This window comes from Pinus tabuliformis, chromosome J, assembly GCF_031772625.1.
Source record: "Pinus tabuliformis cultivar Carrire ecotype Pingquan chromosome J, CPIR1, whole genome shotgun sequence".
Taxonomy (NCBI): Eukaryota; Viridiplantae; Streptophyta; class Pinopsida; order Pinales; family Pinaceae; genus Pinus; species Pinus tabuliformis.
This window is the reverse complement of record NC_142295.1, coordinates 1,495,416,295-1,495,443,492: the sequence shown is the minus strand read 5'-3', so window position 1 is coordinate 1,495,443,492 and position 27,198 is coordinate 1,495,416,295. Positions and strand designations below refer to the sequence as shown.

General features: G+C 42.2%; 1 protein-coding gene across 6 annotated transcripts in view; it reads left to right on the top strand.

Annotated features, from left to right (window-relative positions):
* The first annotated feature begins 318 nt into the window (after positions 1–318).
* The window catches only part of LOC149233085 (Pentatricopeptide repeat (PPR) superfamily protein), a 232,028-nt gene continuing 205,148 nt past the window's right edge, over positions 319–27,198 (top strand). For 3 of the 6 annotated variants that reach the window (XM_089379692.1, XM_089379688.1, XM_089379687.1), the window contains exons 1-2: positions 323–479; positions 568–657. In XM_089379692.1, the coding sequence (XP_089235818.1) occupies positions 409–479; positions 568–657 (161 nt within the window). In that variant the 5' untranslated portion in view covers positions 323–408. Of the gene's footprint in view, positions 480–554; positions 658–27,198 lie in introns of all 6 variants that reach the window. The other 3 variants (XM_089379691.1, XM_089379689.1, XM_089379690.1) reach the window with 3 other exon arrangements.

The following is a 27,198-nucleotide window of genomic DNA, read 5'->3' as shown; positions in this document are numbered from 1 at the left end:
AATGCCTTAACAAAACTCCAATATATTTTACGCCCATATGTAATACATTAATAAATAATTTTTTTTAAGCTTGGTGAGACTACATCTTCATCATATCCAATATACCACCCTCATCACGACATAAAATTAAACCAATAACTTCACATCAAAAAATGCCCATCACAATTTCTCCAAAACTCCTTAAACAATACATTAATAAATATTAAAAACACTTAATTTATTTATTTTTAAAATATTTGGTTGAACTTCAAATTTAGCTTCGGTGAATTTAACCTCTACCATTAAACTATACAGAGATTAAAATCTCAACCTCCCTTTTTTGATATAAAAAATATTTACAAAATGAAAACATATTCATAATTTTATCGCGTTCATAGTGTACCAGTCGAAGCAATTAGCTCTGATTTCATGGCGAATGCCACACTTAACACAGCTGTAGGAGTTACAGTAGTCCGTCGCCCTAAACACAGCCTCTTCAGGTGCGTGGACTTGTATCTGTATTTAGTGTTTGTTGTCTCTTTTTGACATTGCGGAACTTTAGTCAGACATTTCAGTTAGTCGTTTCAGATGCACCGAGCTCGTACAGTTATCGGTATCCACAAAAAAAACAGCACAGAAAATGACAGTTGAAGCACGGGCAAACAAATCACAGGCCAGGTAATTATTCTTGTTTTTGCTCATGCCATTGTGGTTTAGATTAGAGCCGACGACGATGACAGGAAATACTGGGATTGCATCATGTACCTAATGTCCCATCAGAAAAATATACAAAGGCTCTTAATACATGTATTTCTAAAGTTGAAATTCACAGTCAGAATGAATGTTTTAAGCTTCCAATTATAATTGCCATTAAGTGGTGAAGACATTGGCATATTTGGCCACCCAAGAAGGTTCAATTTCAATTTTAATGAATGTGTGAATAATGGTTCGGAGCCAAGGGCAAGCTCCGGACGACTTTAACGAAAACCTACTAAGGTTCAATTTCAATAAATCTATGAATAAGCAGTAGGAGCCAATGGCAAGCTCCGGATAACTTTGACGAAAAAGCATTTGATAGTATAACCTTAGTTGAACAAAAGTGCTAGTGTTTCCCAGCCTTTTTGCATAAACAAGCTGGTCACACTTTCAAAAATAATTCATTAAAAAACACATTTGAATTCTGCATAAACAAGCTAGCCGCATTTTTAAAAAAATTCATTAAAAAACACATTTGACTTCATTTGATGGTGGTTTTTGAGTCCATGTATCTCTGTGGCATGTCTTATAAAAAGGATGAATGAATGGATGATATTTTAACATACACGGGACTAAAAATAGTCTATGGGACTACTAGGCTCCCTGTTTTTTTGTCTTTTGCAATTCAATCATTTTCTTACTCAAATTGATGATGAGCTGACCCAACTTCCTAACAGTCCCCTCACTGAAAAGACACTGCCAGAGAATTGATGCTAACGTACTACTACTGCCATAGTTGTCTCTGATGTCTCTGAAAGCATCACATTCCAAAATGAAATGCTTTCGGATTCCACTGCCCTAGGAGTGCAAAAGGTACACACCCGTTCTTCTCAACTTCCAAGCTTCTATAGGTCTCTTCCACTGTCTCGTTTCACACCGAAGTTGATGTGAGTTAGTTCTTAGTTGAGCAACAAGAATCTTTGCTCTCCATGGAATGCTAGCTCCAATGTACTTGTTTTGTTGGAGATCACAAGTGGGGTTGAATTCTGTTGATTTGGGGTAGCATCGGATGTGCTCTAGGCCTCCAACTTTGCAGGAGGCTAAGGCACATGTATTCCAAAGAACCCATAAAGCGTTTTGGGAAATTCCACCTAGAGACAATTTTATTAAAATAATTAATATTTTTAATGGAGTGCTCAAGTCTAAACTTAAAAAAATTAAAATATTAGTAGGTACTAATCTAATTGTGGGTGTAACTTCTAGAAGAAGATGGAGATCAAGCCAAAACGATCTGATTGATTAGGAGTTAATCTAGGCCGTTGGTTGTCCGATAGAAAGATATAAGAAGGAGCTTAAGGGTCATTTGGAAAACCACTGAGAGATCAAGAGATCGAATTTCTGAAGTGAGAAGTTCTGAGGAGGAAATTCTGATCGAGTAGCGTTTTTGCAGTAGAGGGGCAGGGATAGTTGGGTTGGAGTATCTTCTCTAGAGCCCAGGATATGCAGCAGAGAGAGGCAGAGAGACACCAGAAGGGTTGATGCTGAGCCAGAAGGGTCCATGCAGAGCTTGACGCTGAGCCAGAAGGGCTCACGCAGAGGTAACTCAGTCACCCATGCAGAAGTATGAGTTTTGCAGAAGAGCTGACATTTCTGAGCCAGGAGGGCTAGAAACTGCTCTAGAAGGCAAGACGTTTCCTAGTTGAGCTGATGCAGAGCCTCAAAGGGCTCCACGCAGTTACTGCGTAGGGGCAGCATAGTTGTAGCCGGGGACAGTTGATTCATCTGCTGGAACAACCGAGATTTGCCAGGTAGAGTGAGGTAATCTCACAATTCTTCTCTGCCAGTTGTATTTCTTTGTAATTGGATTGTCGGGAGGGCATCCAAAGTTGTATTTAGAAACTACTTCTTAATAATATAAAACCCTCAGAGCTGCTGCATTGGTTTTCCCACATTGGGTTTTTTTGGGGACATTTGTCCAAAAACAACAGTGTCATTTGTGCTGTATTTTCTTTCTTGCTCAGTGTCTTGTTTCCGCTTATAATTTAATTAAGTGAAGGCTGTAGTAGTATTTACTTCGATATTTGCCTAGCACACAGTACATAACATGTATGGATTAACAAGTAGAAGTAACATCAGTTTGTTGCAGTAGGGATTCTTGTTGTGGAATTTTCACATTGTATCAGAGCAGTGCAGGTGAAGCAAGAAGAGCAGAGCCGGTAGATCCAACGCTGAGCAAAGGAAGGGAGTTCGAAAAAAGCTATAGGAGACAACAGTTCGAAACCACTAGAGAGTTGACGCAGTTCCAAGCCGAAAGTGCAAATTTTCGAGGCAGTCTCTCTCTGAGCGAGTCGACGGAGAGGACTTCCAGTTCGAATTTTTGCAGGGGCAGAGGGAGCAGCGCTGAAGCCTCAGCGTGAGAGAGTTGGTGGGACATAGATTTTCAATAGGCCGTTTTGCTGGCTTGAAAAACGTTAGAAGGAGGAAGAGAAGCACCTTGAGGGAATCTTTCCTCAGCAGACTTCTTGCCGAGAAGTCCGTTTTCTCATTGGCTGAGCAACAACAGTGAGAAGTAGAGAGGGGATTTTCGACATTTTTGGCAGATATGGCAACCAGTGGCTTGAGGGATCAGGACAGGTTGGACGAAGCATCCAACTACGTCATCTGGAAGGCTAGAATGTCTTTCCTTCTAGATCAACATGCCCTCAAGACGTACGTTGATAGCTTGGTAGCTGAACCTGCGGATGTAGATCCGCTAAAGAAGTACAAGGTTGAGATGGCGAAGGCTAAGAGGATGATCTTGGATGGAGTCAAGGATCACGTGGTGTGCCATGTTGCTAGTAGAGCAACTGCTAAGGAGATGTGGGATGCCTTGGCCACGTTATATCGGGGATCTTCCGAGAAGTGGAAGGTGTACTTGGAACAGATGTTGAGATCTGCTCAGATGCAAAGCGAGAACGTGTGGATCCATTCCTCACAAAGCTAAAGGAGACTCGTGATGAGTTGTCGACTGTGGGACGTACAGGTCAAGATTCAGAGTTAGTTAGACGGGCCCTAAATTCTGTCTCAAATGAGTGGCAAGTCTTTGTCCAGAGTATCCTGGGTAGAGCAACATTGCCAAATTGGGATGAGATGTGGGCAGCTCTAAAACAGGAGGAACTGAGGAGAGACCTGGTCAAGGTCAAACTTGACGAAAGCAACAACAGCAGTGGGTCGAAGCCCAAGGAGGAGGAGGATAATGCAACCCTTGCATTGAAGGGACAACAGGGGCAATAAAGACGAAAGAAGGATGTCTCAAAGTTGAAGTGTTTCAGATGTGGTGAGATGGGCCACTATACATCCCAGTGTTCTTTAAAGAAAAAGGACAAGCATGAGAAGCACGATCCTAAGGTTGCAGCCACAAAGATCGAGGAGGAGTTCACCATGACATCCGAGATACCTCTAGGAGGGAGGTGGGCTGATTTTGAGCTCTAGTTCGAAGAGTTGCAGATGGGCAGGATCCTTGAGGAGTCCACCTCTAGGATCAATACCTTGCTATGGGAGCCCAGTCTTGCAGTAGCAGGATGGACTAGTGTCGGTTGGTGCCGAGGAGTGTCAGGGATACAGTTGCAGTGGCTAGGAGCGCCAGAGACTGAACAACGCAGAGCAGAGTTGGCAGCAGTGCAGATGGCACAAAGAAGAGGTCAACAACAACACAGTAGATTCAGAGGGTCAGTGCAGAGACTAGCAGAAGTCGGGCTCTAGCATTGACGTGGTATCATACTGAACACAGTTAATTCAGTAATTTTAGATGTTTTTCAGTTGCTTCTCTCAGCAACTGAGTTGCAGTTTTAGCAGTGGCAGTGCTAGCAACATTTGAGAGGGAGGTGTAGTACAAATGTAGCATTTGATAGTGGCGTGTCAAAGGCAGCAATACAATTACAACAATAGCGTAGTAGTTAGTGGACAACATGTCAGACATCAGCAGTGCAGAGGACAATGCTTCAGAGTCAGAGCAATATGCAACAACGTATATTGCTAGAGCACATTCGTTGCTAAGAGGGAGTGTTGATTTGGCGTAGCATCAGATGTGCTCTAGGCGTCAAACTTTGCAGGGAGGCTTAGACACATGTATTCCAAAGAACCCATAAAATGTTTTGGGAAATTCCACCCAGAGACAATTTTATTAAAATAATTAATAATTTTAATGGAGTTCCTAAGTCTAAGTTTAGGAAAATTAAATATTAATCGGTATTAATCTAATTGTGGATGTAACTTCTAGAAGAAGACGAAGATTAAGCCAAAACGATCTGAGCCTTTGATTAGGAGTTAATTTAGGCCATTGGTTGTCCAACAAAAATATATAAGAAGGGGCTTGAGGGTCATTTGGAAAACACATCAAGTGATCAAGAGATTGAATTCCTGAAGTGAAAAGTTCACAAGAGGAAATTCTAATCGAGTAGATTTCTTGTAGTTGAGGGGTAGGGATAGTTGGGTTGGAGTATCTTCTCCAGAGCCTAGGATATGCAGCAAAGAGAGGCAGAGAGACACTAGAGGGGTTGACTTTAAGCCAAAAGGGCCCACGTAGAGCTTGACGCTGAGCTTGAAGGGCTCACGCAGAGGCAACTCAGTCACCCACTCAAAAGTCCGAGTTTTGCAGAGGAGTTGACATTTCTGAGTTGGGAGGGTTGGAAACTGCTCTAGAAGGCAAGACGTTTCCCAGTTGAGCTGACGCAGAGCCTCAGAGAGCTCCACGCAGGCCCACACAGTTACTGTGCAGGGGTAGCGTAGTTGTAGCCGGGGATGGTTGATTCAGCGGCTGGAACAACCAGGATTTGCCGGGCAGAGTGAGGTAATCTCACAATTCTTCTCTGCCAGTTGTATTTCTCTGTAACTGGATTGTCGAGAGGGCATCCATAGTTGTATTCAGAAACTATTGTTAAATAATATAAAACCCTAAGAGGTGCTGCACCGGTTTTCCCACATTGGGTTTTTCCGGGCACGTTTGTCCAAAAACAATGGTGTCACTTGTGTTTTATTTTCTTTCTTGCTCAGTCTCTTGTTTCTGCTTATAATTTAATTAAGTGAACGCTGCGGTAGTATTACTTCAATATTTGCCGTAGCACACAGTAAATAACTTGTATGGATTAACAAGTAGGAGAAGTAACATCGGTTTGCTGCAGTAGGGATTCTTGTTGTGGAATTTTCACAAATTCCTGAACAGAGTACTTCTTCTTTCTACCCAACTCTTTTCCCCATATACGCTTATGGAACTTCTCCACAACAAAATTCTCTAACTCCTTGCTATTTGCGGGACAAACATTGAGGTGAATATCCCCTTTTTGCATCCATTTGTTGTTTTGTCTCATCCATGATTTCTTTCTTTCACTCATGCCTTCATTGAAGATAACCTTCGACCATCTACCTACTCCCATTTGTTCAATTCTTTTTAGATACCTTATAAGATGCACCATAGCAATTGCTTCGATGGGGGTGTGAAAATTCCTAGACTCGAAGGAACCCCTACTGCAGCAAATCCGAATCTACTTCATCTACTTGATTTTTAAATTACATTATCAAGTTATCCTTCTGAATACTGAAGCAAATTACTTTTGCAGCCTACACAAATTAAATGTTTGATCTCATGAAACAGAAAACAGAGCAAAGAACAAGATACATATGACACACTTATTTTTGGACACAATAGTCCCCGAAAAAACACAATGCGAGAAAAGTGGTGAAACAATTTTGGGGGTTTATTATTATGCAGGAGAAATATATGAATACAAATCTAGGATGCTCATCTAGCAATCTTTTACAGAGAAAATACTGGCGGAAAATCTGAGTGAGTTTTACCTTACTTCACCCGACAGAATTCCGGCTAATCCGACACAAGACTGGCTAACCCCGGCTATTTCTGCGTTGGCTCTGTGTCAACCCTGCATCACCTTCTCTTCCCTCTATGTCAGCTCTCTCGGCAGTTGCCGACAGTTTCGGTAGTTCTTGACAGTTTCGGCTGTTCCGACAGTTCTGGATTTTGCGTGACAGGCAACTTTTCCGCGTCAGCTCTCCCGGCTACTGCGCTGCCTCTGCGTCAGCTGTCCCGGTTGTTTCGGCAGTTCTCGATAGTTTCGATAGTTTTGGATTCTGCGTGACATCCAACTTTTCTGCGTTAGCTCTCCCAACTACTGCACTGTCTCTCTGCAAGCTCTCTCCGCCTTAGTATTCTCCGGAAAGCCCTTTCAGATTCTCATTACCCCTCAGCTACAAGATCTCCCCAATCTATTTTCCTCCTGAGAACTTCTCACCTCAGAAAATTGATTTCCTCAATCTCTCTGTGTGTATTTCCAAATGAACCCCAAGCCTCCATTTTATACTTTCCCCGTTGAGTCTTCAACGAACGAGATTAAGTCTCTAATCAACGACGAATATTAAAATGTAACTTGCTCCGCATTCTAAATCATTCTCACCCATACTTTGATTACTACCCATTAATATTTTCATTTCCCTAAGTTTAGACTTAGGAACTCCATTAAAAATATTAATTATTTTAATAAAATACAATCTGGGTGGAATTTCACCAAACGGTTTCTGGGTTCTTTAGAACTCATGTGCCTTAGCCTTTCTACAAATTTTCAAGGCTAGAGCACTTCCAATGCTACCAAAAACTAACAGTCCCTCTTAGCGAGGAAAGTGCTCTAGCAACAATGTCCACCTGCATGCTGCTTTGTTTTTGAAGCACCACCTTTCTGCATTACTGCTGCCACCAACACTGTACCGCTGCTGCTACTTTACTGCTGCCCATGACACTGCCACTGCCATTGCTGCATTTGTACTACAACTCCCTCTCAAACGCTGCATCCGCTATGCTACTAGCACTGGCACTGCTAACACTGCATCTATACTGGAACTCAGTGGCTAAGAGAAGCAACTGAAAAACATCCAAAATTAACTGAACTTAATTGTGTTCAGCATAATACAATGCATGTTGGAATTTGACTGCGACTAGTCTCTTACCCTCTGAATCTTCTGTGCTGCTGTTGACTTCTGCACTGTTGCCGACTTTTGCACTGCTGCCAACATTTCTTTGCGCTGATGACTCTGTGGTACCAAGCTACTGCATCTATCCTCCAACCAATCCACCACATCATCTGACACTAAGTCCATCTCGCTACTGCTGAATCTTGGGCTCCTGTAGCAAGGAATTGATCCAAGAGGTGGACTCCTCAAGGATCGTGCCCACATGTAGTCCTCTCGACTACAGCTCAATATCGCCCCATCTCCTGCCTGGAGATGCGTGGGCACTCATGGCAAACTCATCCTCGTCAATCTTTGCTGAAGCAGCCTTAGGATCATGTTTCTCATCCTTGTCCTTTTTCTTCAAAGGACACTGGGATGCATAGTGGCCCATCTCACCACAATTGAAACATTTCACCTTCGAAATGTCCTCCTTTCGCTTCGGCTTCTGCTGTCCCTTCGATGCTAGAGCTGCGTTCTCCTCCTCCTCCTTCGTCTTTGTGCCACTCCCACTGTTGCCACTGAGGTTGACCTTCACTAGGTCCCTCCTTAACTCCTCCTGTTGAAGAGCCACCCACATCTCCTCCCATGAAGGTAGTTTTTCTCTGCCCAATATGCTTTGGACGAAAACTTGCCATTCATTCGAGACTCCATTCAGGGCTATCCTCACCATCACAGTTGGCTGAGGAGTGGACCCCACTGCAGCAATTTGGTCTATGGTGTCTTGAAGACATTGAAGATAGAGATTCACCCCTTCTCCTTTCTACATCAAAGTCCGCTGCAACTTCTACTCTAAATACATCTTTTGCTGTTCGGAAGAGCCTCCATACAGAGAAGACAAGGCTTCCCACATCTCTCGGGCTGTATCCTTGCCCTGCAAGTGTGAGACCACATGATCTCGAACTTCATCGAGAATGAGCCTCTTTGCCTTCCCTTGCTCGGCTTTGTACTTCTTCTTTTGATCGTTGTCAGTGGGAACAACTACAACACTTTTGACATAAGCCTCGAGATCATATTCATCCAAAACAACTAGGATTCTAGTCTTCCATATGACATAGTTGGAAGCACATTCCAACTTGTCATGATCTCTAAGCCCCTGTGATGCCATCTTATCCAACTGTCGAACTGACTCCTCTAGTCACTACTTAACACTACTCAGCTGCTCAGCAAGTGAGAAATTCGAACTTTCTGGTGGAAAGTTCTCAGAGGAGAAAGTTCCCCTTCTACGTGTCTTCGTTCTTTTCCAGAGGATTTATGCCTCGGTAGAAATTGTGCCCTTCAAGCATTGCGTTGAGGCTCTGCGTCACTCCCACTACTTCTGCAAACTTACGAATTGGAAATCGTACCTCTCTGTCGTCTCACTCAGAGAGAGATTTCCTCAGATCTGCTTCTCGGCAAGGACTGCGCAATCCCTTCAAGGGGATTCGAATTGTTGCCAAGTGTAGCTTTTGGCCTCACTGCTTAGCACTTGATCTGCTCTTCTTGTTTTCAAAATCAACGCCCTGATACCATGTGAAAATTCCTACACTCTAAAGGAACCCCTACTGCAGCAAATCTGAATCTACTTCACCTACTTGATTTTCAAAATTACATTATCAAGTTATTCTTCTGAATACTGAAGCAAATAACTTCTGCAACCTACACTAATTAAATGTTTGATCTCATGAAACATAAAACAGAGCAAAGAACAAGATACATAGGACACACTTATTTTTGGACACAATAGTCCCCGGGAAAACCCAATGCAGGAAAACCGGTGCAACAGTTTCAAGGGTTTATTATTATGTAGGAGAAATATTTGAATACAAATCTAGGATGCTCATCTAGCAATCCTTTACAGAGAAAATACTGGCGGAAAATCTGAGTGAGTTTTACCTCACTTCACTTGGCAGAATTCCAGCTGATCTGGCACAAGATTGGCTAACCCCGACTATTTTTGCGCTGGCTCTGCGTCACCTTCTCTACCCTCTGCGTCAGCTATTCCAGTAGTTCCCGGTAGTTCCGGCAATTCCCAGCAGCTTCCACTGTTCTGACAGTTCTGGATTTTGCGTGACAGACAACTTTTCTGCGTCAGCTCTCTCGGCTATTGCGTCGCCTCTGCATTAGCTCTCCTGGCTGTTTCGGCAATTCCCGACAATTCTGATAGTTCTAGATTCTGTGTGACAGGCAACTTTTCTGCGTCAGCTCTCCTAGCTACTGCGCTGCCTCTCTGCAAGCTCTCTTCGCCTCTTTGTCAGTATTCTCCAGAAAGTCCTTCCGGATTCTCACTGCCCCTCAACTGCAAGATCTCCCCAATTGATTTTCCTCCCGAGAACTTCTCACCTCAGAAAATCGATTTCCTCAATCTCTCTGTGTGTATTTCCAAATGAACCCCAAACCTCCATTTTATACTTTTCCTGTTGAGCCTTCAACAATCGAGATTAAGTCTCTAATCAACGGCTAAGATTAAAACATGACTTGATCTGCCTTCTAGATCATTCTCACCCATATTTTGATTAATACCCATTAATATTTTAATTTTCCTAAGTTTAGACTTAGGAACTCCGTTAAAAATATTAATTATTTCACCAAACGATTTCTGGGTTCTTTAGAACTCATGTGCCTTAGCCCCTCCACCAATTTTCAAGGCTAGAGCGCTTCTGATGCTACCAAAAACTAACAGGGAGTTGCTCTTGTTTCACTCAACATTATCTCATAAGGAATCGAACTTTTTATTTTGAACTTGCTCATGATCAAGCCTTTTTGGATTTTCTCAATTTGTTTCCATTTTGAAACAGAGACGCTGCTATAGCCCACAGTTCACACCCATATAATATCGCTGGACAAACTAGGAGTCCAAAAAGCACTTTAATTGTTTTACAATCCCATAACTCTGCCACTCTACATCTGTTTTGAAGTGCATATAATGCCTTCCACCCTCCTAAAATTCTCTTCTTTCTGCAGTCCTCCTAATTAAGCTTGTTGTTGAAATCGATCCTGAAGTACTTGTATTCATTCACTTCTTCAAGAATGTTGCCTTCAAAGAAGAACGTATGCTGGCTCTGCTTCCTTTAATTAGAGAAAATCATTATTTTGGTCTTACTAGTATTGACTTACATCCTCACTGATTTACAAAAATGCTCAAGGCCATATAGGTGCATCTGCAATCCATGGGTCGATTTAACAATCAATACAAGATCATCTGTGAAATTCCCTAGAATCTAACAGTCTTAGGAATCCTACTGCAACCATCTGAATCTACTTCACCTAGACTCTAACCTACATTACAAGCGTATTTCAGATTTCTTCTTGAAACATAAATATGATTCTGAAACATAGAAATTGAGCAAAGAAAATAGAAACACATAGGACAGTTATTTTTGGACAAAAGTCCCCGGAAAAACCCAATGCGGGAAAACCAGTGCAGTAGCTCTCAGGGTTTATTATTATTAAACAGTAGCAAATTCTGAATACATCATTGAATATCTCACAGGGTGATTCAGTTACAAAGAGAAATACTGGCTGATCCAACCCCAAACTGACTACCCCCGACATTTCTGGCTGCCTCTACGCAGTGCCAGCGTCAGCCCAACGTCAAGCTCTCTGGGTGCTACGTCACTCCTCTGGCTAGTCGATCCGCTACCCAGGAAATTCGATTTCTGCCTCCCAGTCTCACACCCCGGCTCCCGCTTCTGAAATTCAAATGCCTCTGCAGATTTCAGACTCCTCTGTCTCCCTTTGCGCTGGGCTTGCGTCAAGGCTTCTGGATCACTCACTGCCTCTCTCTGCTAATGTATCTCCAGTTGAGAATCTCTCTCTTCGGAAGTTGCCATCCCTGCTTCTCAACTGCAAGAGATCTCCTTAATCGATTTTTCCTCTTGAGAACTTCTCACTTCAAAAAATCGATTTTCTCTATCTCTTTGTGTGTTTTACAAATGACCCTTAAGCCCATTCTTATATCTTCTTGTTGGACAACCAACAGCCTAGATTAAATCATAATCAAAGGCTCAGATCATTTTGGCTTGATCCGTGGCTTTTTCTAGAAGTTTCACCCCTGATTAGATTAATACCCATTAATATTTTAATTTTCCTAAGTTTAGACTTAGGAACCCCATTAAAAATATTAATTATTTTGATAAAATCACTTCTGGGTTGACTTTCCCAAAATGCTCTCTGGGTTCTTTGGAATACCTGTGCCCAAGTCTCCCTGCAAAATTTGAGGCTTAGAGCACATTCGATGCTACCCCAAATCAACACTCTCTCTTAGTGAGGAGTGTGCTCTAACAATACATTGCTACTGCATACTGCTCTGGCTCTCAAGCATCGTCCTCTGCGCTGTTGATGTCTGACATGCTGTCCACTAACTACAGTGCTATTGCTACAACTATACTACTGCCTTTGACACTGCCATTGCTAATGCTACATCTGTACTGCAACTTCCTCTCAGAGTCTCAAATGCTGCATCTGCTATGCTGCTAGCACTGCCACTGCTAAAACTGCATCTGTACTGCAACTCAGTTGCTGAGAGAAGCAACTAAAAACACCCAAAACTGGACAAGTATCCAGTGGATACACTTCGGTGCTGAAATCCTGACTGCTGCTAGTCCCACGCTCTCTTCTGAAGCCACTACGCTGCTGAAGCTCTGCACTGTGCCTCTACGCACTGTTGCCTTTCTACTCTGTGCTGCTCACATTCTGGTGCTACTAACCACTGCATCTGTTGAATCAACATTCCATGGCACCAACTGAAACTCCACCATCTCGCTACTACTGATCATGGGTTCCCATAGCAAGGTGATGATCCAAGAGGTGGGCTGCTCAAGGATCTTGCCCATCTGTAGCTTTATCAAACTACAGTTCTATATCAGCCCACGTCCCTCCTGTAGGTATCTTGGCTGTCATGGCGAATTCCTCCTCCTGTTCGATCTTTGCGGCTGCAACCTTTGGATCATGTTTCTCATCCTTGTCCTTTTTCTTCAAAGGACACTGGGATGCATAGTGGCCCATCTCGTCACATTTGAAGCACTTCACCTTGGAGACGTCCTTCTTGCATCTTTGTTGCCCTTGCTGTCCCTTCGATGCAAGCGTTGCGTTATCCTCCTCCTCTAATTTGGGCTTCAATCCACTGCTGCTACTGCTCCCGTCAAGTTTGACCTGGAGCAAGTCTTTCTCAGCTCTTCTTGTTTCAGAGCTGCCCACATCTCGTCCCAATTTGGCAATGCTGCTCTACCCAGGATACTCTGGACAAAGATTTTCCACTCATCCGAGACGGAATTTAGAGCCAGTCTCACTAACTCCGAATCCTGAGGTGTATGTCTCGCAGCTGACAACTCATCATGGGTCTCCTTCAGTTTCGTGAGGAACAAATCCACATGTTCTCCCTTCTGCATTTGAGCAGATCTTAGCTTCTACTCTAAGTACATCTTCCACTGTTCGGAAGATCCCTGATATAATGTGGCCAAGGCATCTCACATCTCCTTAGCTGTTCCTTTGCTAGCAACGTGGCACACCACGTGATCCTTGAGTCCATCCGGGATCATCCTCTTCACCTTAGCCATCTCAGCTCTGTACTTCTTCAGTGGATCTGCATCCGCCGAGATAGCGACCACATTATCAACATACGTCTTGAGGGCATGCTCATCTAGAAGGAAAGTCATCCTAGCCTTCAGATGGCATAGTTGGAAGCCCCGTCCAACCTGTCCTGATCCCTCAATCCACTGGTTGCCATATCCTCCGAAAAATGTCGAACAACTCCCTCTTTCTCCCTACTGCGTAGCTCCTAGGCTGACTTACGCACTCCCTAATGGAGCTGGTAAGCTATTGCTCCTCTGTTGCTCAACAAATGAGAAATACTGATTTCCTCGGCAAGAAATCACTGAGGAAGTATTCCCTCACTATGCGATCTGCTTCTTCCTTCTAACGACTTTTCTGCCCAACACTCATCTTGCAGAAACTGCGTCCCTCTAACTCTCCTCACGCTGAGGCTTCTGCACTGCTCCTTCTGCCCCGGCGAGAACTCGATCTCAAAGCCTTCTCTTCGTCAACTCACTTGGAGAGAGATTGCCTTGAAATTTCAGCCCTTCGGCTAGAATTGCGCAAACCCCTCTGGGGTTTCGAACTGCTGCCTCCTGTAGCTTTTTCGAACACCCTCTTTTGCTCAACATTGGGTCTCTGGTACTGTTCTTTCTTGCTTCACCTGCAGCTCTGATACCATGTGCAAATTCCTAGAATCTAACAATCTCAAGAATCCTACTGCAACCAGTTGAATCTACTTCACCTAGATTGTAACTTACATTACAAGCTTATTTAAAATTTCTTCTTGAAACATTGAAGTAAATTATTGAAGCAACCTACACCAATTAAATATGATTCTAAAACATAGAAACTGAGCAAGGAAAATAGAAACACATAGGACAGTTATTTTTGGACAAAAGTCCCCGGAAAAACCCAATGCGGGAAAACCGGTGTAGCAGCTCTGAGGGTTTATTATTATTAAGCAGTAGAAAATTCTGAATACATCACTGAATACCTCACAAGGTGATTCAGTTACAGAGAGAAATACTGGCAAAAGCTTCGTGAGTTTTACCTCACACAATCACTGAGAAATCTTGGTTGATCCAGCTCCAAACTGACTGCCCCTCGGCATTTCTGGATGCCTCTACGCAGTGCTTGTGTCAGCCCAGCGTCAAGCTCTTTGGGTGCTGCGTCACTCCTCTGGCTAGTCGATCTGCTACCCAGTAAATCCGATTCTGCCTCCTCGTCAATTCCTCTGCAGATTTTAGATTCCTCTCTCTCCCTTTGCGTTGGTTTTGCATGGCTCTTTTGACCCAGCATCAGCCTCTGCGTCAATGCTTTTGGATTACTCACTGCCTCTCTCTACTAATGTATCTCCGGCTGAGAATCTCTCTCTCCAGAAGCTGCTATCCCTGCCCCTCAACTGCAAGAGATCTCCTTAATCGATTTTTCCTCCTGAGAAATTCTCACTTCATAAAATCGATTTTCTCTATCTTTCTGTGTGTTTTGCAAATGACCTTCAAGCTCCTTCTTATATCTTCTTGTTGGACAACCAACGACCTAGATTAAATCATAATCAAAGGCTTAGATCGTCTTGGCTTGATCCATTGCTTTTTCTGGAAGTTTCACCCCTAATTAGATTAATACCAATTAATATTTTAATTTTCCTAAGTTTAGACTTAAGAACCCCATTAAAAATATTAATTATTTTAATAAAATGAAAATCATTTCTGGGTGGAATTTCCCAAAACGCTTCTGGGTTCTTTGGAATACCTATGTCCAAGCCTTCCTGCAAAATTTGAGGCTTAGAGCACATCTGATGCTACCCCAAATCAACATCATCAACATATAAAAGAAGCTTTATCACAAACTCCCCCAACCAAACACTATCCCCACCATGCAGATTTAGCCACTCTTCCAACTTATCAATATATAAACCAAAAAGTGTAGGGGATAAAGGGCAACCTTTCTTGAGTCCGATGTCAATTCCAAAACTTTCTAAAATGCCTGCTGAAGTTCTAATTTTGATTTTCACCTCTTCATAAAGCCTATGGGCAACAAATCTATAATGCAAAGGAATTTTAAGTTCTTACCATTTTATGCCACAACTTATCTCTAGGGACCGTGTCAAAAGCCTTTTTGAAGTCAACAAAGCAGCAAAATACTTCTTCTTTGTCCCCCCAAACCTTTTCAATAATGTGTCTCAGCGTGATACCATGATCTACTGTAGAATGCTTTGGCCTAAAACCCGCTTGCCCTTTTGCCCTCTTTTCTTTTACTTTTGTCCACTTACTGATTTAATTTTCTACCATGCCGGTGAAAAGCTTTGCATTAGTCATTAGAGAAGTTCTGCATTAGTCAGTTTTTTCATCTGCGGGCCGTTATTCTAAGGCTTTGGCCTTTGGCTCATGAGGTACTGAGTGGCCTCCAAATGAGTGATGTGTTGAAGCATTTCTGGACTTCCCATGTAGCTTCTTGTAAGGGCAGTTCCTTACACTAAATAAGGTACAACAATGCACAAATCTGTGTTTTCTTCTAGCAGAGTTTTGACAAGGTGCTCGGCATTACCATAGTAAGCAGAGGGGCGACATCTAATGCATCCTTTGGCAGGTTGGTAATGAATTTTCAAGAACCATCAACCTTGGCATTTATAAATCTTTCTTCCAGTTCATTGTCAGACACAACCTTCACATTACCAGGGCAAGTTCCCAAGGAAAACTTGTTGCTTCATTTGTGGCTTCGGTTGATTGCCAATTTTGCATCCATTCTGGCCCCAGAATAAGCAGCTCCATCCATGCCGTCTTCCTCTTCTGCTCTATACTAGACATGTGAAACAAATTGCCTGGATTTTTTTGCAATGGCAAAAAATTGCTTTGCCATTAATAGAAATAACAATAAATATTGATAAGACTTTGTCACACAGCTCTAGATCCCATTTGCATCTCATCATGATACTCACTACATGCATGCACACCGTTAGGCTTTTAAGTTTGACCTTCAAAAAAGATTTGATACATGTGCAATTACCATAGCAGCTTCAACTATCTTACTAGAGATATAATTTCCTGGAGTACTGCGAACAAAAAATGTCTATATGACAAAGGGGCCTCTAATATTGTCAATTTCCCATTAACCTTCTTGTCTTGTTCTCTGCAGAATACATCCCATTTGGCAGTGTTTCGACATCTTGATTGGTTTGTCTGCTCAAACAACATGATTTGGTTGTACACATTTTACCATTGGTGATGTAGAAGAGAACTGCATTTTACATGCCGAAGCACTAACAATTGCAAGAATGTATGAATTGAAAATTGCAACTGCCATCATCTCTTTGTTTGTCTTGTGACCATTCATTTTCTGTTCCTTTAATAGCTTGCTGATATCTCACAGTTGGATTTGAAAATATGCCTCTATCAATTGTTTTTTTTTCTGTTATCTCATTGCATGGCATCCCGACTAAGGCAAACAGTCAGAACCACGAAGAGTTAAGGGTTAGTGCAATCTAATGCAGGACAAGATTCTACAAATAAAGACTGAACCATAGCATGGAGCTTAACCACAAAAAGGTTGGATTAATACCAGTGTTGTCACTAACAAGAGAATACGAATCTATAGCTAGACTGTTACATTTTGTACCTGTTGCTCAGCTAGTGATTTCCCCTAGTGATGGTGCAACAGAGATGGCACTTTTAGCTTTTCAATACAACAGTGATGAACAGGTTGAATGAGGGTGCAAGTGAAAGTGATATAGACTCTAGTCTCGTAAATGGTGCATGCATGCTCCACCTATAATTAATTCCAGTTTAGAGCTCTTTCAGATTTTGTAGTTCCAGTATCAGATAGGTTTTTTTCTATCTTTGGAGTTTGTTTTTGTTAGTCTTAGAATTCAAATCTATTGTTAGTAGGAGGGTGTAAATCCCTAGATAGCTGAGGCGTTCATGCATGAGGAGTTTCTAGTTTTCAGTAGAGGGCACAAATCTCAAGGAGGGGATGCATGCTTGCATGCTCCAACTTATCTTCTAGTTGAGTGGCACTTCACCTTGCACACTTATCCATGCAAGTAGTGTGCACCAGTTGATGGACTAGGACTAGGATTTGATTCGGTTATAAGGGGCACTATTTACATGTGTCTAGATTCATTGTATTGCTTTCTTACTCAGTCTATGAAGGAGAAGAAGGGGCGCACCATTATGGTGGTTAGCAAATTTTCATTTGAGCTTATGTGCTGTATAGAATACAGTTGTAGATTTGAGAGGTTATATGTAGGATATTTATGCTGTTTTTATACTAAGTAGTGTATGTTAGCAGATTGAAGTAGTTCAAATATATTGGTTTGATTGGATTTTAAAGTTTGATCTACCGAGCCTTTAGGGTTTAGTTTTTGATTGCAAAATCTGCATATGATGCTCTGAAAATTAACATGGTTGTGGTAAATTTTCTGGAAATGAACTGTGTATTTGTTTTGATATGTCCCCCTTTTTTGGATTATTTTATTATAAATTTTCCAACGTTTAATTATTTAGAGACCTATATATTTCGAACATTGGCTCTCTCTTTTCTATCTTACAAAGCTAATGGGTGGAGTGTCCAGTTCAAATTTGTTTTTGTTTTCATTTTTTTGGATGAAAACTAGAAGATTTTTGTGTTAACAAAGTCTGCATCGAGGTGACACTTTAGAGTTACAAAGGGCATGAGAGCCATCAGGTAAATAGCAGTCCAAGACTGTGGGCTCAGAGAGACTGCTAAGAGATGCCATTGTAAAAAAGTACAAGTAGTCAAATAGGAAATTTACAGAGTAATCTAGATAATAGATTCCTGAAATGGAAATTAGGAGACCTAAGTTGTGGAGAAGGATGTTAATTTGTATTGTTATCCTACAATTTCCTTGGAGGTGGAGGGATGAGAGGAACTGCATAATCTGTTGAGGCTATCTCTCCATTTCTCAAAGTGTTGGAGAATGACTCTAAATTCCAGCCGGTTGAGCTTCTTAGAGGTCCCAGAGTTAAGAATGGAGATCCGCACATTCATCCGGTACCTTGTGGATGAATTATTGATATATGAAACTGTCCATCATTGTCTCCACCTATGCTTTCAGATTAGAGAAATGGATTTGAAGGAATCAAAGAGAGGAATTGAGCTCCTCAATCTCGTTAGATTGCTGATGAAGGGTAGATTTGAGATCCTTCAACTCTTGAATAGCCATGAAACGTAAGATGACAGTGCAATTACATGCCAATGAAGGAAAACTCGAAATAGGGAGAGAGTGGGTTAAGCTGGGGGGGGAAGAGAGGCCAATTCGAAAGGCACTGCCAATTAATAGATGGGCACTTGTTATCCTATCAGGCCATAATTGCCTTTCCCATCATGCAGAAGGCCCTTGTTCCACAATGATGGCTTGTTTGGACAAGGAAATCCCACCGCGATCCAAGGAAAAACATGGGGGATGTGTAAGAAGATCCTAGGGATTTGAATTAATAGCCAATGCTAATGGAGGATGTGTTAAGACCATGAGGGTGGCAGAAGTAGGCCATGTGGAAACCAGATGAATGTACTGTAATTAGAGGGGGTTGAATCTGGTTATTGTCTAGTGAATTAATCTATGGTGTGCTACTTTTTCCACCAGATTATTCTTTGGTTGTTTGACTTGCTCAGACTTAAGTTTCCTCAAATGTTAATACCAAGTCTTTATTTTATTCTATTAAGTTTTGGATTAGTGTATTTTTTCAACTACATTAAACCGGGAGAGTGTGCCCTCCTATATCTAGTGCTTGGTCTAAGCCTTTAAATCGAGGTACCAAGTTCAGCTTCCCTATTTGTAGACATGCCTATTCTTATGGAATAGCTCAAAAGTATATTTATTCTATAGTGTCTTGTAACTTTGTAAGACCATCTCCACCAATTGTCTCATGCACCCGCCTTTTAATTGGGAATAAAGTTGCAATGTCCCCAATTACTTGAGCATGGAGGCATCATTCCCCCTTACCTAACTGTATCCTTTAGGCCAGCAAGGAGGGGAAAATTGCCAAGGGGACAAAAGAGTTTTTCCCAACTTCACTTTGGTATAACTATTATTAAATAAAAAGGGGCAAAAGTCACTTGAAGAAAAATATTTGACTTCATCAATAAAATAATAATGAAGTTTCTAGAAGATTGGAGAAGATCCGACAAAATCTTTTAAAAGGAGGAAGGAAGCCATTCTCTCATCATTTGTTGGAATTTCTAAGATTAACCCGTTAGAAATTCTTCCTGTACTATCTGATTTATTTCTTTCTACTTGCTCAATTACTTAACAAGTTATTTACCATGTAAATACTGAAAATAAATACAATAACAATATCAACACATATAGATCATCAACTGAAAGTAAACAAGCACACAAGTGACGCCGTTGTTTTTGGACTAATGTCCCCGGAAAAACACAATGCGGGAAAACTGGTGCAGCTATACAGCAGGTTTTATTATTATGCAGTTTCAGAATACAAACTAGGTGCCAGAAATGGCTCACCCAATAAAGAATGTCCTTAGCAGTAGTACCTCTCAGTGGGAGACAAATATTCCGGCTAAAACATCGGATGAACGATCCCACAGCAAGAATGCAACTTCTGCTGCTCTGCGTCACTCTGATAGGTACTGCGTCGTCCTATCCGGCTCTCCAACTCTCAGTCTGTCCTAAGAAATGCTCCTAGCGTTGCCTCTAGGCCATGCGTCAGCCTCTCTAGGCTCTCCGTCAGCTTCTGGAGCCTCTGCATCAGCCCCTGGATCCTCTGCGTCTCACATGCTAGCCCTCTCTGGCTCTGCGCAGCTCCTCGCTGCCTCTGCGCGGCCTCTAGCTGGCTCTGCGTTCCTCTCTCGGCTTTGTGCTGATCCTCCTGGTACTAACTCTGCCTCTCTGCTATGTATTCACTGCCCCTCAGCTGCAACTCTAATCATTCACTCAATTTCCTCCGCAAACCCAGCCCCAGAAAATCGAGTTCTTGATCTCTCTTGGTGTATTCTCCAACTGACCCTCAAGCCTCCTCTTATACTTTTCTCGTTTGTCCATCAACGACCGAGATTAAATCTATAATCAACGGCTAAGATTAGATTTGGCTTGATCCATGACTTTTGGACCATTCTAACCCAGTTTTATATTAATACCCATTAATATTTTATTTTTCCTAAGTTTAGACTTAGGAACTCCATTAAAAATATTAAATATTTTAATATCTCCCAAACCGGTTAGATTTTGCCCAAACCATTTTTGGGTCTTGGAGATCTCATGTGCTTTAGCCTCTCCACCAATTTCGTGGCTAGAGCACATCCAATGCTACCCCAAATCAACACTCCCTCTTAGCGAGGACTGTGCTCTAGTAATACTCCTCACTTAGTATCACCCTGATCATCCAGTATCGGTCCCTGTGCTGATGCTAGGCCTTCTCGCCCAACATCCTCTGCACTGTTGCATCCTGTACTACTGCCCATGGCCCTGCCACTGCCACTGTTGCATCTGTATGGCAACTCCCTCTGCAACCGTGCTGCTGCCCATGGCCCTGCCACTGCCACTGCTGCATCTGCATTGCATCCCCTCTCATCATGCTGCATCATGCTGGCCATAACACTGCCACTGCTAATCGCTGCACTGCAACTCAGTTACTGAGAAGTAAGTAACTGATTCTCCCAACTTTGACATCTCTGTCAGGCTAGAAACATTCCTGATGCTGAAGTTCCCTCTACTGACCTCTACGCTGCTGCAACAGCTCCATGCATATCGCATTGTTGCCTCACGTTGTCACAGGACTCCTGCACTGTAGCACCCTCTGTCACTCCATCCACATCCGTCTCTATTGACATCTGCTAGTCTTGCTACTTCTCTTCAGGGCTCCCGTAGCAAGGTATAATCCAAGAGGTTGGGTACCTCAAGGATCCTACCCCTCATCGTCTGTAGTCCGTCTGACTACAGCTCAATGTCTCCCCACTTCCTCTCAAGTGGCGCATGAGCACTCATGGCACAGTCGTCATCTGTCTCCACTTCTTTCTCCGCCCTCGCTGGTGCTGCCTTGGTCTCAGAAGCCTCTCCCTTACTCTTCTTCCTCGGACACTGGTTCGCATAGTGACCCAGTTCCCCACAATGGAAGCATTTGACCTTGGAGAGGTCCTTCTTCTTTCTCTTCTCCTGCTTTCTCGCAGATGCAAGAGTCGCATCTTCTTCTTCCTCCTTGATTCTGACCCCTTTTTTGCTACTCCCCGCCTTGGTCACTCGTCTGATCTCTTCTTGACGAAGAGCCGCCCACAGTTCGTCCCAATCTAGAAGGCTCGACCTGCCTAGTATGATCTGGACAAATACCTCACAATCCTCTGAGCTTGCATTCAATGCGGTCCTCACCATCAGTTCCTGATTTGGCGTGGCCTCTATGGAAGTTAGCTGATCATGAATCTCCTTCAATCCACCGAGGAAGACATTTATCTGCTGTCCCTTCTGCATCTGGTATGACCGCAACTGATTTTCAAGTAACATCTTTCTCTGCACGGAAGTATGTTGGTACAATTTCTTCGGGGCTTCCCACATCTCATTTGCCGTGTCTTTATAGGCAATATGCGACACCACATGATCCTTGACCCCATCAAGGATGATTCACTTTGCCCTGGCCATTGCCTCCTTGTACTTTGTTGAAGTTTCTAAGTCTAATAGTTAGAAACCCTCCATGTACTTTCTGATTTATTCCTTCCTACTTGTGCTGATTAATTAACAAGTTATTTACCATGTAAATACTGAAAATAAACACAAGTACATGATCAACACATTACAGACCATCAACTGAAGGAAACAAAAACAAGCACACAAATGACATCGTTATTTTTGGACTAATGTCCCCCGAAAATCCCAATGCGGGAAAACTGGTGCAACTATCTGAGGGTTTCATTATTATGCAGTTTCTGAATACAATTTGGGTGCCAAAACTGGCTCACCCAACAGAGAATAATCTCGACAGTAGTACCTCTCCTTCGGAGACAGATGCTCTGGCTGAAACCTTGGATAAACACTCCAATCTGCCCCATGAAAAACCCCAACGTCAACCTCTAGGGACTGTGTCAACCTCTTCTGCCCTCTATGTCAGCTTTCCTGGCAGTTCTGGCTTCTGCCCTCTGCGTCAGCTTTCCTGGCTATTCCTGTAGTTTTCGACAGTTCCTGGTAGTTTTGGTTGTTCCCGGTAGTTCCGACTTCTGCTCTTTGCGTCATCTTTCTCGGCTGTTGCGCTGATCTTGCCGACACTATCTCTGCCTTTGTATTCACCGCCCCTTAGTTGCAACTCTGATCACTCTCTCGACTTCCTGAGTAAACCTTGCCCTAGAAAGTCGAAATCTTGATCAACTCTGTGTGTTCTCCAAGTGACCCTCAAGCCTCCTTAAATACTTTTCTTGTTGACAAATCAACGGCCGAGATTAAGTCCCTAATCAACGGCTAAGATTAGATCTGGCTTGATCCATGACTTTTGGACCATTCTAACACAGTTTTATATTAATACACATTAATATTTTATTTTCCCTAAGTTTAGACTTAGGGACTCCTTTAAAAATATTAATTATTTTAATATCTCTCAAACTGTTTAGAATTTGCCCAAACCCTTTCTGGGTATTGGAGATCTCATGTGCCTTAGCCGCTCCACCAATTTTCATGGCTAGAGCACATCCGATGCTATCCCAATCAACACTCCCTCTTAGTGAGGAGTGTGCTCTAGTAATACTCCTCACTAAGCATCACCTTGATCATCCGACATCTGTCCCTGTGCTGATGCTAGGCCTGTTGCCCAACATTCTCTGCACTGCTGCATCCTGTACTGCTACCCATGGCCCTGCCACTGCCACTGCTGCATTCGTACTGCAACTCCCTTTGCATCTGTGCTGCTGCCCATGGCCCTGCCACTACCACTGCTGCATCTGCACTGCAACCCCTCTCATCATGTTGCATCGTGCTGTCTGTAGCACTACCGCTGCTAATTGTTGCACTGCAACTCAGTTACTGAGAAGTAAGTAACCGATCTCCCAACTCTGACATCTCTGTCAGGCTAGAGACACCTCTGATGCTGAAGCTCCCCTTGTCACTGACAAGTGCTCCCTCTCTGACCTCTGCGCTGCTGCAACAACTCCATGCGTCTCGCACCGTTGCACACCTTTCTGTGCCATCCTACACTGGTGCAACACTCCTGTGCCTCTCGCACTGTTGCCTCACGTTGTCTTGCGAATCCTGCACTGTACCTCCCTCTATCGCTCCATCCACATTCGTCTCTATTGACATTGCCAGTACTGCTACTCCTCTTCGGGGCTTCCGTAGCAAGGTCTAATCCAAGAAGCTGGGTACCTCGAGGATACTGCCTGTTGTCGCGCAGATTGACATGACAACCCTCAGACCGGGGGTTGTCACTCTGATCCCCGGTCCCTCCGTTTAAGCCTGTCTCCCGCGGCTAAGGGGGGTAGTCCCTGTGAGATGATGAGACCAACTGTCGACCAGTTGGTTGGGAGACACGAGACACGATATGAAAAGCACTAGATGGATTTGATTAATTTAGCAGACCAGTGCCTTAAAAGATGATTACTTGTTAAATGATATAAAAATATGGACCATGAACAACAATCATTTATCATTAAAGGGTATCAGCTAAATCACATGACCAAAGTGATATCCAGCAACTGAGAATTTTGAGAAGATAAATGCTTAAAACCACCACGAGAATCGTAAATCATTAACCAGATATCAATTTCGTATCTTGACTTGAAAATTTAGATCTCAACATGAAAGATATGACATGCAAACCACTGAAACTGGCAAATATAATTTTCCACAAAATTTTTATATTTTTTCGATTTTTTTTTTTTTATAATATTTTTTATAAAATTTAAATCTAAACAAAATAAAGTCCTAAACTAAAAAAAAAAAGGTTTAACTAAAAATCTAACGAAACCCTAACGCATTTCTTTTGCATTTTCATATATATTTTAAAAGGAATAAAATCAAAACGAAATTATAAACAAAACTAAATTTAAATGAAATTAAAATCTAACTAAAACAAAGTCGTAAGTCTAAAGTTGAATCTAAACATAAACTATACAAAAATATAAACCTAAATCTAAAAACATAAAAGGCTAAATCGTATTTCTTTGTTTTTATTTTTAATTCTTTATAAAACTAAAATAAACAAAAATCTACGTTAAACAATTTAAAGCTAGAATTTAAAAAAAATAAAATAAAGGTAAGCCATGAAACATATTCGAGCTGCCATGTTTGAGCGAATAACGTAACCCTAGACCGATGATCATAAAACGCCAATTTCGATTTACCTGCTACGCAAACGGAGAAGGATCAATGTTCACCTGATAATACGTTTACCTGCGGCTCTGAATTAATTTCTGCTGACCGGCGTAACCCTGGCTCATCTGGCGTCCACGGGAGAAGAACGGTTTATGTGACATTTGACTGCACTCACGCTCTCACTGATGCCCATACGCAGGTTTTGCAGATGTTTTTCAATGGACAGAAGACAACAAATGCTGACAACGTGAGAGAAAGCCACCCGAAACCGTGACCCTTCTTCGCAAAAATGATTTACTGCCGTCACACAGAAACGATGGTAATGCTGTACAATGGATAGCAACGTTGGATGGTGTTTAAAAAAGGAACGACGTGACCAGCCTCAGATGTAAACGATGAGAGCACGCCCATAAACCTTCGACCAGAGATAGCTGATGGCGGCCAGGGAAAAATCGATCTTGAAAAAAAAAAAACTTCTTTGAGTCCCCCTCTGATCAGCCTCGACTCTTCACACACACGCAGATTCTTTGCAGATTATATGAGTGTTTGAAACGCATGGGTACCCAAATCGTTGCGCAGGTGAAATGGCTGATATGCCGGTGATGATGCGCTGAACTGAGCGTGATTTACCCTGACCCGTGGTATGACGGTTGGCTGGCCTTTGCACTGTGCTGCAGGCTTTCACAGGTTCATGTCATTATCTTTTGGCAACCTGAAAAGAACAAGCTCACTGAAAACCCTAATCAAATATTCAGAAGAAACCCTAATGAAAACTGCAAAATTAAATTTGAAACCCTAGAACAACGAATTAATGTACAAATTTTTGGCCCCTTAACAGCCAGATTTAGCAATAAGAACAGGAAAATTTTAAAGAAATAAAGATTTCAGATTTTCACTGTGAAGGACTTCAGAAAATCTCTCATGCAAATTAAAAAATAAACCGAATGATAGACCCAGGATCAAATCCAACTGGGCTCAGCAAAAAATGCTTGCGGGAGTTGGCTGGTTCAGCCGAGAACTTCCCCGAACGCCCACAAAATTCCTTCTGAAAATGTTTTCTGCACAGCTCAAAACAACCGTCAATAAAGAGGGCAAAAATGCAGCTAGGTCTCAAAAAGTAATGGAGCTACCTGCCATTACTCCAGAAACCCTAACAACACTCAAACCCTAGCAAGTGAACAAGATACCTGTGCTCACACTACTCTACAATAAGCTATTATTAATGGCAGAAAATAAAATATGCGGAAACTTAAACAATCTCACAGCATTCAAGAGAGTAACGCCAGCAGGATATGGACCCCAAAGTCTTCTTTTATTAACCAGAAAAAGATTTACAAGAGAGCTTCTTCAGTCTTAGACTCATAGATCTTCCCATGATCTGAAATGACCCCTAGCACCCTATTTAAAGGAAATGATCCCAACGGCTAGTTCGAGTGATCCATGTAGAAATGATCTCGACCGTTGATGAGGATCAAGACATCTCTTGATCTCATCCGTCGATTTATTAAATAATATTTTGCATGCATTCACTTAAAATATTATTATTTTATTAGTTAGGGTTTTTGCTTTATTTTTTAATTTTTTATTATTTTTTATTTATTTCATTTTTTTAATTTTTATTATTTTTATTCATTTTTTTAATTTCTTAATTCATTTTAAAATGGATCATCGAACTAAGCCTTCGGAAACATCACCTAGGACCTAGGACTTAGGACTCATGAGGGGATTTAAAACATTTTTCGACCCTCAGGACACATTACATCATGACTTTTACAATTTACATCTTAAGGGAGAAAACCCCTTTGACATAGACCCTCACAAATTATCCAGTTCTGCGACACAACTATAATCTAGCAGACCAACACACTAGGATTCTCCTAAAATTCCAATGACAAAATCCATCCCGGCTTTGGGGTCAGGTTTGAAGGAAAACTCTGTCGATCCATGGATCGGTGAGACGAAAAACCTTCCGGGACGTAGATTACCACTAGAAAGTTAGGTCCACCTAGGCAATTCACACACACGACTCATATCTGCTAAGATTATTTACAATTAATACATGCAGACTGGGTTTACAATTAGATTGATCAAGCTGCTGATGACTGCTGGATGGCACGGATATGTCGATCAGGTGCTGCCCCTTTCTGCCAAGAAAGGGGGGGGGTAATGCATGGGTAGTTGACCAGTAGAGGTCAACATCTGGCTCTACTTGGGGACACGTTGCTGCTTGCAGGAATGTGAGAATCCAGAATTTGCATCCATACAACACAAAAATAAGTAGCGTCCATCCAAAAATCATCATATAACATTAAGCACAGGAAAGATAAAAGCTCTTCATTTATTGACTATCTAAAGCAGAAACAAAAATGCGGAAAAAACAAGGAGTAGGGTTAGAAATACGATACAAAGGATGCCCTACGGCATCAGATGTGTTCAATATAGTGCATACTGAGCATTTGCCTGCTTTCAGGCAAATCTGTCGGCTGCTTGTCGGATGTACCATGTCCAATTTTGCATATGGTAGGACTCTTTCCTATCCGAAAATCAAGCTGCTCGCGGCCGTCTGATGCGTCAAATCTTCTTCTTATTTTCTTTCTCTTGCGCTTTTTCTTTCTGGCAGGTTGAATTACTGATGACCTGGAACTTTCTGTTTCGAAACTATCAGATGAAGTGTGTAAGATATGCATGCTAAGTCTTTTTGTGTCTTGCATCTGATTTTTATCGTTTTTAAGCTTATCTGGATCACCTTCAAT